This window comes from Platalea leucorodia (assembly GCF_965183815.1).
Source record: "Platalea leucorodia genome assembly, chromosome: 2".
In the NCBI taxonomy this organism is placed as follows: domain Eukaryota; kingdom Metazoa; phylum Chordata; class Aves; order Pelecaniformes; family Threskiornithidae; genus Platalea; species Platalea leucorodia.
The window spans coordinates 62354554-62372934 of NC_138824.1; the positions used below are offsets into that span (position 1 = coordinate 62354554).

Here is an 18381-nt window from a genome sequence, read left to right on the forward strand (position 1 = left end):
TTTAACATTAGAACACGTTTCAACATGAACATATGTCCGAGAAACACTGTGAAGATATGGGGTAAGACGGCTGGGCATCACGTTTACACCCTAGTAGACTACCCGGCACTGCTTTGGGGACATCTTCCACGTGCCTGCGCTGTAAACAAATGAAACATCTAGCTTTCATTGTCCCTCATCTTCCATGGAAGAGATCAGCAGTGGATGGTTTAAATTACCATTTTCCATTTTAATCTGCATGTACATGGGCAACTGGGAAGGAAGGGGATATTGCTCATTAACACTAGTTGTCTCCCTAGCACAATTTTCTAAAGCAAAGATCAGCTGCAACTTGAATTTGGTTTTATTCATCAGGAAGAAAAGAATGACAAAGGGTTTTGGAGTCTGAGCCCATTCATGTGCTAGCAATCCCTTAACTGAAAGGATGGGTGTATCCTTCAGAAGAAAACTTCACAAACTGGCAGGCAAGAATATTTTCATGAAAGGTGAAGACAAGAAGCCTAGACATTCAAATACCCTGCAAGCCTACAGGCATAAACCCGTTCCGCAACTCCGCACTGCAATTACAGTCAGTACAGAATCCATGTATGTCTGTGTGTGTCCACATATATCTACAGAAGGTAATAAATCTATAGTGTAGTGGCCAGTTATTTACAAAATACTAATTCATTATGACAGAGCCAGAGGGGGGACCCGTCCTGCCCCAACCCTCAGCTTCCATGTGCTGCTGTGTACACTTATATTTAAACTTAATCCATTTTCCTCTGTCATCCTACAATTACAATACAAGTCACAATAATATTAAATTTCACTGCCTACAGCATTGCACAATTGAACCATTACTGTAATGAAAACTGACTCCCTTTGATATTAACACTGGTGTTTTCTCTCATTTGCTAGCCATGAAATACAGGAAGAGACCAATGTTGTTTTAATTAAAGAACTGTTGTTAAAAATATGCTACTGGGAATATTAAAGTAGTTCTTTGCTCTCGCAGCAAAGATAATCAGGTATTTATATGGTTTCGATTTTGGAAAAAAAAAGAAAAATAAAAAAAATCTGTGCCATGAATTCAGCGTAACACAAAACCACTGCTCTACTTGACTTGTGCTCGCAGAGGCAGGGTGTGCCAAACCCAAGAAAGATGGCGCTTTGTTGAAAAGATGCAGAGCAGTAGTTAGCATGGAACGGAAACTCAAACCAAACCATGTGTGCTTCTTACACAAGTCACTAAAGTCTTTGCTTTCAGAAAGCTAACAGAGAGCAGCTGGCATTTGCCAAAGAACTACTTTTCAAAAAGGGCACTGTAAATTACAAGAAAGAACAATAAAACCAGATTGTTCCATTGCTGTGCTATTCTATGCTCTTCTCCACTGTTCCTATTACAGAAACAAATCTTATGTCAGCCGCAATACAAGGATACCAACCAAAGTTTGCAGTCTTCCTTCCCTTAACTACAATTTGTTCGCACCTGTACAGTCTTGTTCCCAAGACATGCTCCAAGCAAAGTCTATAAAAGAGGGCGGGGACTGTCTTGTTACTTGATGAGACATTAATAATCGGTGATTATATCTCAAATTCAAAGAAAAAATTTCAGCTGCTTTGCAGTTGTTAGAAAATATATTATTGCATACCATTTGCCTGCATAAGTAAACACTGGAAGCAGAACAAGTTGTTAACTCACAACTTGCAGGAAAAGTTATGCCAAATCAATAACAGCATTGTATGACAAACCAAACTTATTTTGGCAAATCATTGTTATGCAAAGATTTTCAGAATCCAGTTACAACTCTCTCTCACTCCTATACCACATCCTGTTTCTCTTTATATTAAAAAGATGAATTTTCAGATGGGAGAAAATTACCTTGAGCAAAAATCCAAATGGGAATCTACAATCAGTCTGCACTTGCATCTCACATTACACCCAAGATTCAGCCACTTGCAAGCGTGGAGATCCTACGTTCTTACATTAAATACAAACTTTTTCAAAGTTTGACTGACTTTCAGAAGCGAAATAAAACCAGGCAGCCACTACCACCTCCAAGGCAGTAGTAATATCCGACCTACCAAGAACCAGCTTTTGGCCTGCTGCAGGGCTGAGCCCCTCAAATGAAGCTAAACTGACACTGGAGTAGTTTCAAAACTCCTGTAAAGGTCCAGAAGTGGATTCATCACTAGATCAGACATCCCTGCCCAGGGTGGAAGAGTCCATCAGAGGGGTTCAGCAGACGGCCGGCGACAGCAGGAGCCCCAGCCACTCCATTTTAACCCACTGCCCTGCGCCTGCGAGAGCGTGGGCATTTTGTTCAGCCTCTACCCCCGGGAGGCTCAGCCTGTGCACTCGTTGCAAACTGCGTTATCTCTCAGGGGGGTAACCTGGGCTCTTGGGAACAGCCGGGTTGCTCTCAGCGATCAGTCATCAGTGGAAATGCACACCGAACTGCAAGCAAAAGCACAGAAATCTTGGTACCAGCAGAGCTACCAGTGCAGCCAGGCCTCCAGGAGCAAAGCTGATGGACCCGCTCAAGCTGTCCCAGACGACACAAGGGATCATCACTGGTACAGCTACGCTGACTACTGGCAAGCCACACGAAAATTAAGACTCGTTCCAAGTGCAGACAGGGCCATAGCTTCTGACATAATTTTCTGATAGAGAAAAAAAAAAGTAATGAAGCTTCAGAGAGATCTGTATTTGTCCAACCCCAAAAAACCTTTTCACTCTGGCCTTGGTTCAAGACAGCTCATGCTTAAATTCGCCCCGCTTCAGCAAAAATATTCAGCATTCAGCACATGCTTAACGTGAGCTTTTCTGAATAAGGACAGTTTCCTGAGTCAGGCCCTGGGAGCACAGCACAGTCTTGCTCGCCTTGCTGTCACACATCGATCCACAGAATGGAAAAGACTGTAATAAGCAATAAAAGTATGAAGATTTGGCTTTTGTTTTTCTTCAAAAAGTGCCTGAAAACTGTCTGATAAAAAGTAGAAGGAACAATGATTACCACTAAAAACTGTCTCTTTTAAAGTAATTATCACGTAGACTAGTAATCTCGCCTGTCAACATGACCTTCCCTGTTCAGCTAATCTATATAGCTTGGAAACACCTTGGAAAAAGAAACCCCCAAAAACCCAAAGGTCAAGTGTTGTGCAGTGATTAAGCTAGACTGCTTCTGAACGAAACTGAAATTAATTAAACATGAAGAAAGCAACTGAAGTGTGGACAGTGAATGCTATGGGATTGCAAATCCTCAAAAGGAACCAAGATGTTCCCAACTCCAAATTTACACTTTTATCCAGTCAGGTATAGAAACCAACTGCTGCTCAGGCAGTAGGTAAGCAGATGGCAAGCACCAGCAAAAATGAAAATGCGAAACGATGCACCACTTGAAGAGTCAGAAGCGCAGTTATGTGTGCTTTCACCAGCGCTTGCTGCATAGGTTCCTTAAACAAACTGCTTCAAACTTGCAGAACATCAAAAGCCAGATGGGCCTTCCTGAATGAATCCACAGGCAAGGAGCCAGGATTCCCGTTTGCTGCAGAAATAGGCCTGGACTTGATTTGAGTCTTCTCAGCTCTGACAGGCTGGAGTCTGGCAGGACTCCCAATTCAAAATAAAATAGCATTCAATTGCGACTGGGCTTTAACTAATAATAATAATTTTTAAATCCCTCTTATTAGCTTTAACACGCACTTCTCTCTACAGTGCATTGTTCACCTTTCCCACCGCTGTTCTTTGGTTTGGGTACCTAACTAAATGCACTATTCCAACAAAAGCTAACAAAACAGTGAGAAGTAATGGGCAGCATCACAGGTTTTTCAGCCTAACGTATCATTCCACTATCTAACCTACCCTCCTGTGTAAAACAAGCCATGTAAGTTCTCATTTTCTGTTGACACATGTAAAACTTGATTATTCTTTCAAGTATACACAGCTCTGAATCCTACTAAATAAAGTTTTGTAAATCCTATTTTAGCCATTAACCACAAGACATTTAAAAAGAACACTATAGGTAGGAAAACCCATCTTATGTGTATGCCATACCTCAGGAATGATTCACCTAGCAACATAATCCTCTACCAGCCTTTATCTTTTTTGGCTTGGAACCTGTGTTTAAAACTGGAAGAAAGCATAGACTATTACATCAAAGTTTAAATCAGCTGCATTATAATTACCATGCTGATACCGCAATAAACACTGGGTGTTGGCTGGCCAGGATTGCCAAAAAAGATAGAGGTCTTGCCCTTATTCGCTGTCTTTGACAATGTATATAATCACATCAAAGGAAAGTTCTCTGCATCACAGTTAACAGGGGAAAAAAAAAAAAGAATCTAGATGTTCTCTTTCCTCAAGTAAAATAACAGACTTTATGCATTATAAGAAAACTAAAATTTTGCCTATAATGAAAAAAACAATTATAGTGTAAAGCACTTGCAGGCTAATGTAATACTCACTGAAATCACGGAAGGTATTTTCATGGAGTTGAACAGGAGCTAGACAGAAGCCTTGCACATGTTTATCTACTTGCAACTAGAAATATAAGATACTAAATGACATTTTCAAATCTGGAATTTAAAATTATTTATTGTAATTCTGCATTTAAGTCTGCTTGAAGACTTTTGAAAATCAGGCTAAGATTAAACATGAATTTAAAAGCCCCCAAAAAATAACCAATAATTCAAAATGACACTGAAGACACTCCAAGTTTAGGGAACTCGTCTGTGTGCGTGTGCTTTACAGCTTCAGTTTTGAAGATCTACCCGTCCTTGAGGGCGGAGGAGGAACGGCAAAACTGTTTTTTGTTCTGCCATTTTGTTTTCATACTTGGCGTTCAGAAACATACTGAGCGCAATGTGCTTGTTTTCTCAAAGCCTCTCCACTGTTTTGTGTTCTCCCCCCCCCCCCCCCCCCCCAATTGAGGAGCAGAAGTGCCAATTGCAGAACCTCTGTGTTTGAAGTCCATCTCCGAGGGGACGTACGACAGGGAAAACGACTTCGGGGTGGCACCTGAGAGGAGCCGGGAGGGAAGAGGGGGACCCGGCCGGCGCTGCCCAGGATGCGCTGCCTCCGCGGCTGCCCGCTCCTTGCTGCGCCCTGCCAAACCTACCCAGCCTTATCTGGTACATTTCTGAAACGTGACATGACAGGCAGGTTCGAAAGCTAAACGTTGGATAATGGTGGGCAAACAAAGGACATCGGTTTTTGCATTATTTCTTTAATTACTTTAACCCTTGTTCGAACAGAAAGCATAAGGCCAGAGTAATTCAGCTTCTCTCTTTGTCATTTGCCTGCCATAAATATGCACCAGTCTGCATTTGAAAAGCTGAAGGAGGCCGCAAGCTTGCTGGACATTTATCATGCTCTGTTCCCTGTTAACAAGCAAATACTTTAGTTGAATGGCCCATTAGCAATCATTGTCAAATGCAGAATGCAAGGTGCTTGGATGTGACCGGCCTGTAAATTAGATGAGGGTGCCCCTGCGCTTTGGAGAATTTCAGCAAATGAATTGGATCTTTTGATATAGATTTGTGAAGGTTAAGCTGCAAGAGAGGAAACGTATCTGAGCACTTCAGGCCCCGTATATTCTGCCAATCTGCTCGGCCCCCTATATGCACTTGTTTATTTTTCATTTCTTAAATCACATCAGCATCAACAGCTTGACAGTTTTGGTTCTGGAGTTCCCTTTTCAGTCAGAATTGTGAAGCTTTCCAGCTTACTATGGGGTATGATAAGAATGATAAATTCAAGCATGTAATTAACATCTTTATAAAAAACCCAGAAAATGGAAAAAAAAACTTTAAAAGTGTCCGAGCCACTGCCAAACAAACAGCATGAATTCCATTTTGCCGAGCTCATCCCAGGCTCATTCCCACTAAAGAAAGACACAACTGTTATTGTAGGCTTCAGTGTTTTTTCCCCTTATGTCTAGACTTTGCCTAACAAATGCAGAGTGCTTTCTTTCCCTCCTTAGCAGACAAATGAGCAGGCAATAAAGTAAATATTTCTCGTTTGAATCGTACCCCTGCTTTGCAATGTAATGCTGGCTTTAAGTTGTGGGTGTTTACGGTTGTCAGTTGGGTAGAAAAGCAAGTCTTAACTGTTTAGAAGGCTCTTTAAGAGAAAAGGCAAGAAGAAAAAAATCCAAGTAGCTGCACTAGCAGAGATACTTTACTACCTTTACAGCTGCAGATCGCTTAAAATAAATGACAAAACAATGGCTAAATTGTCTGCCGGCTGAACTCAAGGGACTGCCAGCGAACCTATCCCAATGATTTTAAGTTGGGGGGGGGGGGGGGCAGATGCTCATCTCATTCATCTCTAGATTTCAGCCTGCCTTTCGGAAATAAATACCACCTAGAGACTAAGCCAGATCAATTTGGTTATCTGCAGCTTTATTGGTAAACAGGAAGGGATGCTGGTTTGTTTGTGGGTTTTTTTTTTGTTTTATATTTTTGCAGGATGGGAAACACAAGAGATGCTGAAGTATCACCTGGCCAAGGCACAGACAATGCAGCGTGTTTATCTTTGCTGCTCCCATGGAGTGCGAGATGGAGACCGCAGCCTGAAACACAGCTGAAATCAAAAGGTCTCTGTTTTCTTTCCAGATAACCCCAGTCCTACCTATCCCCTCAGCTCTCTGTTCCTTGCCAGCATGCTCCTGCCCGAAGCCCAAATAGATTAAGGCAACAAACCCCAAGTGCAGCTAATTCTTCAGAAAGGCCGCTGCTAGGGCAGGAGTTAAAAAGGAAAATCTTCCACACCTAACAATTGCAGCCATCTCAAGTTTTAATCGGTCCCCGTCTCGGCAGAAAGCAGTAAATGAAATCTATCTTTACCACGTTATACGCCACCAATGAGCAAGAACTGAGCAGCTTTTCTTTACTGCTTTAACCATCCCAAGCCACAAGTAGGCCTTTCATACTTTCTAATCCCGGCCCCCAAGTTTTGTGCGGTTCTCACATAATACCTTACAGCCCGGAGCAAGGCCCTTAGTTTCTAACACCCCTTTCAGAGACGTGTCATTTCTAACATCAAGCTAATCTATATGTTGCCATGGCATCACCCTTTATCTGCCTTTACATCTTATGAACTGCATGGATTTACCACATTATTTTTATCTGAAAGACAGAAAATGGTGGTTTTATTGCCATACAATCAGATTACTGCTGCTAGTTTCTCTATGCCTTTTTACCATACTTCAATCAAAAGGGATCAGTTTCTTTATACTCTGCCCTTGATTTACATTACATCTGTAAAGACCTAGTCTGGGTTGTAATCCCCTTATTAACTATGACCAGGGTTGATTTGCCTAAAAATAAAAGCAAATTGTGTCAGACCTTTTCACTTTGTTTTTGATTCGGAACTACAAAATGGATTACTAAAGAAATCTTCAGAGTTCACACGGCTGGTATAGTACTGAATTTAAAATGAGAATTAAACAAGTTAAACACGGGAGCTGTGTCAACGGTTTACATTTTCCATCATGGGAGAAAGGCTGAACTGCGTTTGTCTTTGTGTTCTCTGGCTTTAAAGAGACAATGAAGCCACAGGAGTTTTTCCAAGCTCTTCTAACACTGTCCATTTGCCATCCTCCCTTCCTCTGCTTTTCATGCAACTCCCCCCCCAAACTCTTCTCCCTTGCCGCTCCCTCCCCACCCCCCAAAAAAAACCCCTTCCCCTCATTCAAGACAACAGTCTTCTGGTTAAAAGTCTATATTCCGTGGCACTGCATATTTTAATCAAAATATTTCAAACAGTTTAACATTCCAATTTAAGTTTCCACAACGCCTCACAAAGAATGAGCTCATAAGCAAATCCACGTAGATGTATGATAAATGACCAGAAAAACAGGTTTCTTTATGTCAGCAGCCAAGGCAGGCAGACATTAGGCACACATGAATAACATTTTAATCACTATTTTTTTCTCAGAAGAACACTTTCTTCTCATTTGCAACAAGCGATTTCAAGTACTGCAGGTTGCACGACACATGAAGACCAGATCCTCCTCAAAAAAAAAAAAAAAAAAAAGCCCCCAAAGCAACCCTGGCTCTGGCTGCTGCACAGGGCTGCAAGGCCTGTCTGTGCCAGCCTGTCACTGCAGTCACCTCGGGTCCTCCGCTGACCTCCCATTGCAGGAACCTTGGCCGAATTTGAGAGGATCCTGAGTGTCACACCTAAAGCAATGCGATCTCCTTACAATAAAACAGGGAAGGGGGGGAAAAAAAAAAAAAAAAAAAGAGGGAGGGAGGCATTCCTGTGTGTGGGAAGAAGGAGAACTTAAGTGATTTCAGCTTGACTTTTTAGTCACTGCCTTTCTAAAGGCAATTACTTCATTAAACGAAGTGAAATAATGTAGCACAGCTTACAGATAACATGCTTTAAGATAATTACTATAAATAATATAGCAATTATACGTCACATATAAAAGGCTGGGGAAAATAACCAGCTCAAGAATTCGGCCTTTGGTTTGTTCTGAATTCATTTCGCTAATTCGCTTGTGCTTCGGAGACCTGGCTACCAACGCCAGAGATATCAAATGGACTGGAAGCCACCACTCACTACTTGTATTAGCACGCCAAGTGTCAACAGCTATGTTTTGGGTACAATTTAGGAGCATGTGTTTAAATCATTTTAACCTTCCACTCCTGTTTCTTCAGCTTGAAGCTGTAATTGCTGAGGTTAGAAAGCGCAGTCCCATGACACACGGCTCCCAAATAAATTCTCATCTAGCCGAGAGGCTCCCAAACATGTTGTGAGATATCGTTTTAGCAAGCTCTTTGTGCTCCAGCTGGCTTGCCTGTCCTGTGAAACAACGGCTGTCCATTACCTACAGTTTATCATCCTGACAAAATGTGAGGAATGTGGATGTGAAAGCACTAACAATTCCACCCCTGGTGCTTTCTCCTTTTTTCCTCTCTATATTAAAACCGACAAGATTAACCCAAACGCAAACTGCAGAGCATAGTTCAAGGGGCTATTCAATCGGTAGTGAATGTGCATTTGTTTACCTACAAAAATAAGAATTTCAGATACAATGAGAAGCAGACTAGTCTATATGCTACTGAATAGAGCATTTAACAGGGTCATCAATTGTAGTTTATTTTATCAGATTCTGACATGTTAGCATTCATTCAGAGATGGGCTGTGAGATACCCCATATAGAACTGGTTATCGGAGGGAGAGAGAAACAGCTATATAATCTAACTTAATCAGTGTCAAACACAGCACTTGTGAGGATAACCTTCCACATGTCGTTAAGGGGACCCACTTCGCTCGCCGGCCTGTAGCATGCAGGGAATAGCGACGCTGAGCCATAAGCAATGCTTTTTTGGAAGGAGAGTTTCTGTAGGGTTTGGCTGAAAGGTGCCCCACAACGCGACCTGCTATCCTGCCTGTCGGAGGCGGTGCTGAGCCCTTCCGAGGTGAAACTGAGGTAACCCCGGCTATCTATAGACGTTGTTTGTCTTGGCAGAAACACCACAGGCAGAAAGTCCCCCATTAAAAAGTGTCAACAGGAGTTAAGTCTACAAAGTAATTTTTCTCTGTGTTTTCAAGCTCATGAGATCTAAGGTTCTTCAGATGGGAAGTCTGTAAAGTCTACCAAAACCATCTGCAACAATGACGTTTACCCTCCCAAGCAATAAAGTCGCAGGTATAATTATTTTCCGTATGTCACTTAAAACACACCTCCTGTGTGTGTTTTTTTTGGTCGAGGCAATGAAAGCAGATCTCTAAAAAGGGAGAGAGGGGGGAACGGGAGGGAGCTCTGTCTTCCAACAGCTACTGCGTGCTCTCCATCCCAGCCACCTGCTAGAAATTATAACCTCCAAACTTCAGTGCAAAACCAATTCAGTTTATACGTTCACCTTAACCTAAAATTTATTGTTTCATACTTTATATTAACCTAACAACTTCTCCCAGCATTTAATTGCCTACCTGTTCAGCAGATTTATGTGTTGAGGCTTTCAATAGAGTTAAATGCACAGCTTCCCTGAATAAATTAACCGGTACCAAAGATAGTTATTATTTCAAACCTAAAAAGGAGCTTTATTATTATACTAAGCCAAGATCCATTCAGCAGCTTACTTCTCCAGCTAACGTTCAGCTTGAATCCAAAGCGAAGACAACCTCGTCTAAGGAGAAATTATTCCGTATCCTTCAGGCAAACAATTGTGACAAGAATTAGTAAGAAATCCTGCTCAGAGAAGCAGAGCTGTCTCACCGGCAGCAATATCGGTAATGCATTTGTAAGCTTCCTCAAACTACAGGCCTCCAAGTGGCCTATAAATCACTAGCCCCAGCAATTGAAAAGACTAATTTTAATAGTGTACTTCTTCACTGTGGTGATTAAGCCTCAATGAATCACTCAAGAAAACTCAATTACATCAAGAGCACAGCCTATTTTTAAGCGTGCATTTAAGTTGAAAAATTAATTAGATATTATCATTAGATCTACCATTAACAACATTCAAACCTTTTTTTGTAGTCAAATAGTTTAGAATTAGCCAAATGGAAACACAACTTGTATTTGATAAAGGACTCGTATCCCCAGGCACTGTAAGATGGGTTGAATTCAGCTGCTTGGATACTTTCGTTTCACCGATGGCTAATAAAAGCTATCAAGGTAAGTTGAAAAAAGCGAAAGGTTGGAGCTGGCAGGGGAGAGGCCAGAGCAGCGGGCTCTTCTGCATTGGAAGAGTGACCTCTGTAGGCACAAACCCATCAAGGGCTGGGGATGCAAAAGCCTTCCCCTTCCTCCAAGGCTGAGCCGAGCCTGTTTTCCACCAGCACAGCAGGCCCACTAACGCAATGCAACCCCGGCTCCTAGCCTTTGACTTTCGGGAATTCAAACAGCATTGTAAAGCCCGCTTTATAACCGGCCAGGTCGCTTTATTCTCGGATGTCACATCGTACCTTTCTTAAGCCAAAGAAAAGCTTTAGGTATGTAGCATCATGAAAGTGCAGAGCCAGAGACTGAAGCTAAACTTTATTTTAACTGGCTTCCCACCTGGTGTGTATACAAAATTATCATTGTGTCAAGCAATGCTAGTAATAAAAACACTGAACTGAGCAGTCCACAGCATTCCTGTCAGTTTCCAGTTTTTTAAAGAAAGACCAGAAATCTTTTCTGTAAAGAAATCTTACAGAGATACAGCAAACATGTCCATTATTGAAAAATACTGGCAGAAATCTGCAGCGAGTTTTTCCTTCAGTAGGAAGGACAGTAGGTAACGATCACTGTAACGCAAGACTACTTGATAATCAACTTGAGATGCTACTCCTAATTCAAACTTTGAAATCTTCACCAAACTCCTGGAGATCCTGCCACCTACAGAGAATTAATCCCCCATCGAGGGAATTCTCCATTCTTCTTGCCTCATCACCACCTAACATTTCCTCTAAAAAGTCCCCCGGGAAAACAAGACATGTACTTACTGGACTTAATGGGAAATTCTAAATTCAATTAACACAACGCGTATGGTTTGCTTTTAAATGTACATAATTGAATATGTAGCATGAGTTAAAAAAATATTTTAACGCATTTCTGGTGTAAAACTTCCTAAACTCATCACAGACTTTCTTCCTGTCATGACTTTTGTTTTCTAAAATAGTGGGTTTAATCCCAAAAGTTCAAAGGATTTCACAACTGAACAAAGCCAACTTTGTATGTCAAAAATGAAAGGGGACAAAAAGAGAAGTAGAAATAGTTTTTCATCACTGACTCAGATTTCTCTTTAAAAAGACGGACCACTTTCCAAAAATTCCTCTTCCCAATAGCAATAATTTTGTACGTTTAAGTAGAGGGGGTTTTTAAAGGATACGCTTCTATTTTAAGTGTGCTTTGATGGTGAAGTCCTGGGAACGCGTGTACTTTTTTGCCTGGGTTTGTTAATGAAGAGTGACACTAAATGGTTGTGTGATGGGTAATGCTTAGTTCATTACTCACTGACATGTGCCTTGATACCATCAACTCCACAACCAAATTTAGCCCTGTTATAAGCAGATGTAACTTCGCTGGAGTCAATGGGATGAGTTTGCATCTGCAGACGGAGAAGTTGAAGAGTATCACCCCTTCCTGGCCGCGCAGCGCGGCGCGGCTCCGCCCGCCGCCCTCCGCCGCCGCTCCCACCCCGGGGAGGCGGCGGCTCCGGGGGAGCGGAGCCCGCACCCCGCCCGCAGGTTTCAGCCTGCTGCCGCCGCCGCCCCGGCCCCGCTCCCGCTCCGCCGCCCCGTCCCGTCCCGCCGCGGCTCCCCCTCCCTGCCTCCGTCCCTCCCGGGACCCTCCCGCCGGGGGCAGGCGGCGGCGGGGCAGCTCCGCCGTGACACGGCCCACCCGCCCCGGGGAGGGCCAGATCCTGCCGCCAGCCCAGGCCGAAGCCCTCGGCAGCCGCCGCCGCCGGCGTCCCCCGCCCCGTCCCCGTGGCTCCCGGCGGCCGCGGCACCGTCCCCCCGCGGAGGGCAGCGCCGGCCCCCGGGGGAGGCGGCGGGCGGGAGCGGGATGGAAACTTACTTGGGGTTGGAGGAATTCCAATATATGGGGTCTAAAACGATGGACCTCGCCAGTGCAGTTCTGCATAAAACCATCGCGACTCCCCAACAGTACTTCCAGGCGGAGGCGTCTCGCCTCCGCGCTGCCATGGTCGCAGGCGGCACCGAGTCCCTCCCCGGAGCCTCGCCAACTCCGCCGTGCGGCTTCCCCGCACCTGAGCGGCGACAGCAGGGTGCGTGCCGGGTATCCCAACAGCCGGGACGATAGACAGGAAAGAAAGAAAGAATTAAAAAAAAAAAAAATCAAAAATCACACGCGAAGGGTCGACGATGCACTTGGTGAGAGCTGCAAGCAGATCTACTGAGTCATGTATGCCACTCGCATGTAGGAAATGCTCCTGCGAGGTAAGATCCAAGCTACCTCCGAAGTAACAACAGCGGTAACAAAAAAATGCAAACGCCTCAGTCCTTCCTCTTACTGGGGGTCTCCCGGCTGCCTTGGAAGATGCCACTCAAACTGCCAACTCCCATTTGGATCCAGTGCGCCATACACGTTCACAGTGTCTAAGGCTCGCGTGAAAAGGAGGGGGGAAAAAAAAAAGGTAGAATAAAAGAGATGGTGGTGGGAGAAATAAAGAGGTTGGGGTAAGGGACACAGCCTCGGCAGGAGGCTCCTCCTGTGTGTGTCTCTCACTGCTCCCTGCAGTTTGCAATCCGCGCAGGCACCAGCCCGGGCTGTTTCGGGGAGCTCGGAAGCAACCGCGAGTCAATAAATCCACTCCGAGAGTCAGCCCCCCCGGTCCCGGGGAGGCGCATCCGCAGGGCTCCGGCTTCCCGGGGGGCACTGCTGTCCTTGTCGCCGGCAAAGACCCCGGAGCGGAGCAGGGAAAGAAGGCGGCGGCGAAAAAATAATTTTTAAAAAAATTAAAATAATAATAAAAAACCAAAACAGGAGGGGGGGGGGTCGCAGCGTCAGAACGTCCCTCTCTCTCCCGTGGCGAGATCCGCAGTGCGCGCCGCGGCGGCAGGAGGAGGAAAGCCGGGCGTGGGACTTGCGCCGCCGCGGAGCCCGGCGCGGAGGAGCAGGAGGGAGGAGCGGCGCCAGCCGCCGCCGTTCCCACCGCGGCGCCTTCAACCCGCGCTGCCGATGCCGCCGCCGCTCCGCTGTTACTGTTGCTGCTGTTGCTGCCGCCGCTCCGCTGTTACTGTTGCTGCTGTTGCTGCCGCCGCCGCGGCGAGTCCCCGGCGCAGGAGCGCGGCCGGCGGCAGCGCGCGCCGTAGCCATATAAGCGCGGCCCCGCCGCCCCGCCGCCGCCGCTCATAGGGCCGCCGCCGGGCCGCCGCGCTGGTTGGGCGCCGCGCGTGTCACTTACCGCCGCCGCCGCGGCGGGCGGGGCTGCGCCGAGCCCGGCGGAGCAGGGCCGGCAGGTAACACCCCCCGGCCCCGGGCCCGGGCCCGGGCCCGGCCCCGGCCCCGGCCCCGGCCCCGCCGGCGGCCGCCGTGCGGAGGGAAGAGCCCGCTCGCCCTTAGGCACGCCGGGGCTGGGCGGGAGGCGCGGCCGGCACACGCGGGGAGAAATCGGGGGGAAAAAAATACAATTAAATAAAATCCGCCCCAAACCCCCTCTTTGCTAAGACTGAGCGTTTTTCAGGTACACTGCTGTTTAAAGAGCGGGGAGCAGCGGCAGGGCCGGGGGGCGCGGGGCTCCCCCGCACCCTCCCCGCTGCTGCCGGGCGCAGCACCCCCGGGAGAGCCGCGGCTGCCGGCGCCCCGCGGCAGCGGCCACCTCCGCGCCGCTGCGCGGGGTCGGGCCGGGGCCGGGTCTCCGCCGGCGCGGAGCCCCCCGCGCAACTTTCTGCGGGTGCCCCGCCGGGGGAGGGGGGGCAGGGGGCTCTCCCACGCCCGACCCCGGGCTGGCCCTTCCCGCGGGGTCTCTGAGTTTTCAGAGTTGATTCGGTTACGCGACAAGTAGCCACGGGCGGTCGCGAAGTAAAGAGGAGTCGGACACGCGGAGCCCCGTCACAGGGACGCGGAGCGGCGGGCGATGCGGGGCGCAGAGCCCGGGTGGGGGTTCCCTCGCCTTTCCCTGGCGACGGCTCAGCGCCTCTCCCTTCCTTTCCACAGTTGGTTTTTTTTTTGGGGGGGGGGGGGGGGGTGTGAATTTTCGGATCCAGTTCTTTTTCAGAACCCGCGTATCTCGCCGGCACCTGGCCCTTTTGTTTCACTTTATTAATTTCTGGTCAGAGGGGACCTGACTGCGGACAGCGCTGGAGATGCTTCCCCGTAGGCTCCGGAGGGCCCTCGGGGGGGTGCGGAGGGCGCCGGGGGGTCTCCGCGGCTGCCCCCCGGATGCGCCCGCCGCCGCGCTGGGGTCCCGGCGCGCCGCGGCTCCCGCGGCGCTTCCACGGGGCCACAGCTCCCACTAGCGGCCAGCGCCGGCCCGCCGCGGCGTGGTGGCGGGGGCCAAGCGGCCCCCTCGGCCGTCCCCCGTCCGCGGCGCCCGCCCCGCCCGGCGCCCACGCCGCCCCCCCGCAGAAGGCGCCGGGCGCTGCCGCTGCCGCGGGTGGCGGCGCGGGGCCGGGGAGGCGGCAGATGCGCAGGGCCGGCGCCGGGAGCCGTGCCGCGGCTGAACACCGGTGGTACGGTGTCATAGTCGCTCCTGTAAAATGAAGGGGGCTGCCGAATTTCTTCCAGTAGGGATTTCTGGCCAAAATAGTATCTGCAGAAAGGATTAAAAGTTAAGTCCCAGGAAATTGCGGCGCTCTTTCTGCCATTTCCCTACCTTTTAGTTAAGGTGCGCAAAGAACATGCTACAAAAGACCGTCATAAAGAGCCAATTTCGTTTAATTTTATTCCCGAAGAAATACGGGCATTTACTTAAAAAACGGGTTAGTGGCGGTGCTCCTTCGGCTTGTAGACGAACGCGAAGAAGCCCTTATAAGGAAAACGCCTGGCACTGTAATTTGTTTCCCTGATCAGTTTGGAAGAAGAGGATCGCTTTCCCCCCCTTTCAGCCGAGCCGGTGTGTCAGCCTTCGCCGCCCTGCCTGGCAGAGACCGCTCTTCTCGCTCGCAACAGAAGGGAAAGGAGATTTGAGGCGCGCTCGATGCCCCATAGATTTTGTGTTAATTGTGTTTGGTAGTTCTCTAATGAAATCTACCACTCAAGGAAACAAGGAAATCAGTTTGCTTTTCACACAAAACATCGAATACGTTTTAAGTAAACTGCTTAATTAAATTTAATTTGCAGTGAGGGAGGAATTGCAGATCCGGCGACGCAATTTGGTGGAAAAGGATCCGATTCCCAGGACGGAAACTTAGCGCTCAAGTGGGAGACAGAGATTGGGTATCTATGCACATCGAGGGGCATCAAAGGAGAGCTTCGCCACTGAGGGGAGGAAAGTACTTAATTATTAAACTTCTAAACAAATGTGCGGTGCGTATCCAGTCGTGAGCCAATGTCAACAGTGAGCCTGATAAAGGCTTCTAGCAACAGAGACGTGTAAAATAGTTTTACCTCAATTTTGCGATGCTGCTTCTTCTGTTTGTTTTGAAGCAAAAGGTTATGAGCGGTGTTTTGTAAAAGCTGTGAGTAAACTGTGACCTCTAACTCTCCGTATCCTTGCTTTAAGTAAACCAGAGGAAATGAAGAGCCCTGGTATTGTCTGAAAATATCCTCCTGGAGCTAAATATATCACTCGACTTCTATTGTCCAGCGGCTAATCATTTTACGTAAATACAGCTGGTTTACTCTACTCTCCAGCATCCTATTGATGCACACTGTCGGTGTATAAAAATCCGCGTTAATAAAATCACTTTAAAGTAAGAACATAGAGAAAAACAGGAACTTGTCTCCGAAATAACCCTAGCACCAAAGGGGGGGTTACATCTCACATCCAGAGAAATGCGGGCTCGGTGCCTCCTCCCCTCAGCTCACCCTTTTTGCCCGAGGGGCCGATCCCCGCGGCTGGGGTCGGGGCGGGGGACGTTTTCTGCGCCGCGGAGTTACTTGCGGGTCCGAGCGGGGCCGGGGCCGGGGCCAGGGCCGGGCGGGAGCGGGAGCGGCGGGCGGCGCTCGCAGGGGCCGCGGCGGGCGCAGAGCCCCGGGGCAGCCGCGGTGCGGCCGCGCTCCCTCGCCGTCCCCGTCCCCGTCCCCGTCCCCCCGCCGCCCGCTGCATCGGCCTCCAACTTTCCCGTCTCGCTTCCGAGGAGCAGCAGGAATCACCTCGGACACGGAGGAAACGTGAGAGCAGGGGCTGGGGCGGCGGGGGGGGGGGTGGGGGGTGTAAAAGCAAAAACAGCTCACAAATATTAGGAAGTTAGCAACCGGCTTCGGCCGCAGTGGCGGCTTCTCCGGGGGCTGTTTCAGGCGGAGGGCCCGGCAGGTATTTCGGGGTTTCCTGGCAGACAAACTCGCAGGGGAGAGGCTGCTGGGGGAGGAAATCCTGCCGCGGCCGGAGGAGCGGTGCCGCGGGCCCCCTGCGCCCGGGCGGCCCGGGCCGGCCCGGCCCGGCGGGCGGGGATGGGCGGATGGAGGGATGGACGGGTGGATGGAGGGATGGACGGGTGGATGGAGGGATGGATGGGTGAATGGAGGGATGGACGGGTGGATGGAGGGATGGATGGGTGAATGGAGGGATGGACGGGTGGGATGGAGGGATGAGCGGAGCCAGAGAGCAGGTGAGACCTGCCGTCCCCTCCAGCTTCAGCGAAAAACCGGGACTCTGCCATCTGCACCGCTTAAACCTTTATTTTCTGTACCTCAGCCGGCCTTAAGCAAAAATCGGGTTTACCGCTGAATAACCCGTTTCGGCTTCTTTCTGACAGCGATGTGGGCAATAATTACATAGATACGGGCTCTGATCTTGTGAAATCTATAACAACAAGGCAGCTAATCTGAATGGGATCGGGATCGGGCCCACAATCCCTGATTCTCTTTTAAACATCGGTCTAAACATCGGCAATGAGAATACATGCAGCATTTTTTTTTATTTGGTGGAAAAGCCCACCGTCATTCATCATTACTTGAAAATTTACCAATTTTGAAAGCCAAAAAGAGGTAACTCAATAGATACAATTACTGCTAAATTTAATAAAGACAAATGATCGCATGATTGACGCTTACTGATTTAAATGGATTATTTATTGTTTGTACAAAAGGCCAAGCGTGCCAGATACTTGAAACAGCTCCTAAAATATCATTCACACCATAACAATGCTTTTTCTGCACTTATGGTAGAGTGAGTGTATATCTAGACGTTCATTTGCCTTCCCCATGTCTGTTTTATGACCACAATTTTGGTTAACCATAGCTTCTTAGAAAATGAGCTTGGCTCCTCCTAAACACAGCCATGGCATTCAAGCAGCCTCATAATAAAAATCAGAAGAGAAGTTGGTACATCCTAACCATGCATTTTAATTCTCGGTTTGACTTATTATTACACTGATTCTCAGTATCACTCTGTGAAAACAAAACCTCTTACATTAATTTGTGGTCTGCGATGAGATATGTGGGGTGGGAATCAAGAGCAGGGATCAAACCTCTGCTACGTGACAAGCCTTTTATACGGGTTTATGTCCCCCTGTGCAGGGTTTATGTCCCCCTGTGCAGAGCTGACCGCTGAGCCAGCGCAAACCTTGGTTCTACGCGTCAGTCCAGGAAAGATGATAGGAAGCATCAGGTTGTTCAGTATGGAAATGTCAACAGAGGCTCAGCACTCTTCAGCTGGCTAACAGAAGAGTGGGATGATTCAGGGAATAACCCTGAAATGCATGCGTTCGGTGGTACCAGCATGAAAAAGGAACAGAGGTGCGTGAAAGTCATGGTTCAGCTCCAGCTGGACGGGCCTGTTGGTCCGAAACTGTACCAGCCTGGGCGCTTCGACCATATCCTCCTG

The 18381-nt window shown here is 48.0% G+C and overlaps 1 protein-coding gene across 1 annotated transcript in view; it reads right to left on the reverse strand.

The window, feature by feature from the left end:
• EFNB2 (ephrin B2) overlaps positions 1 to 13673 on the reverse strand; it is a 45750-nt gene extending 32077 nt beyond the window's left edge. Inside the window, exon 1 of the mRNA XM_082304489.1 lies at positions 12507 to 13673. Coding sequence (XP_082160615.1) covers positions 12507 to 12634 — 128 coding nt within the window. The 5' untranslated portion in view covers positions 12635 to 13673. The remainder of the gene's footprint in view (positions 1 to 12506) is intronic.
• Between the last annotated feature and the right edge of the window lie 4708 nt (positions 13674 to 18381).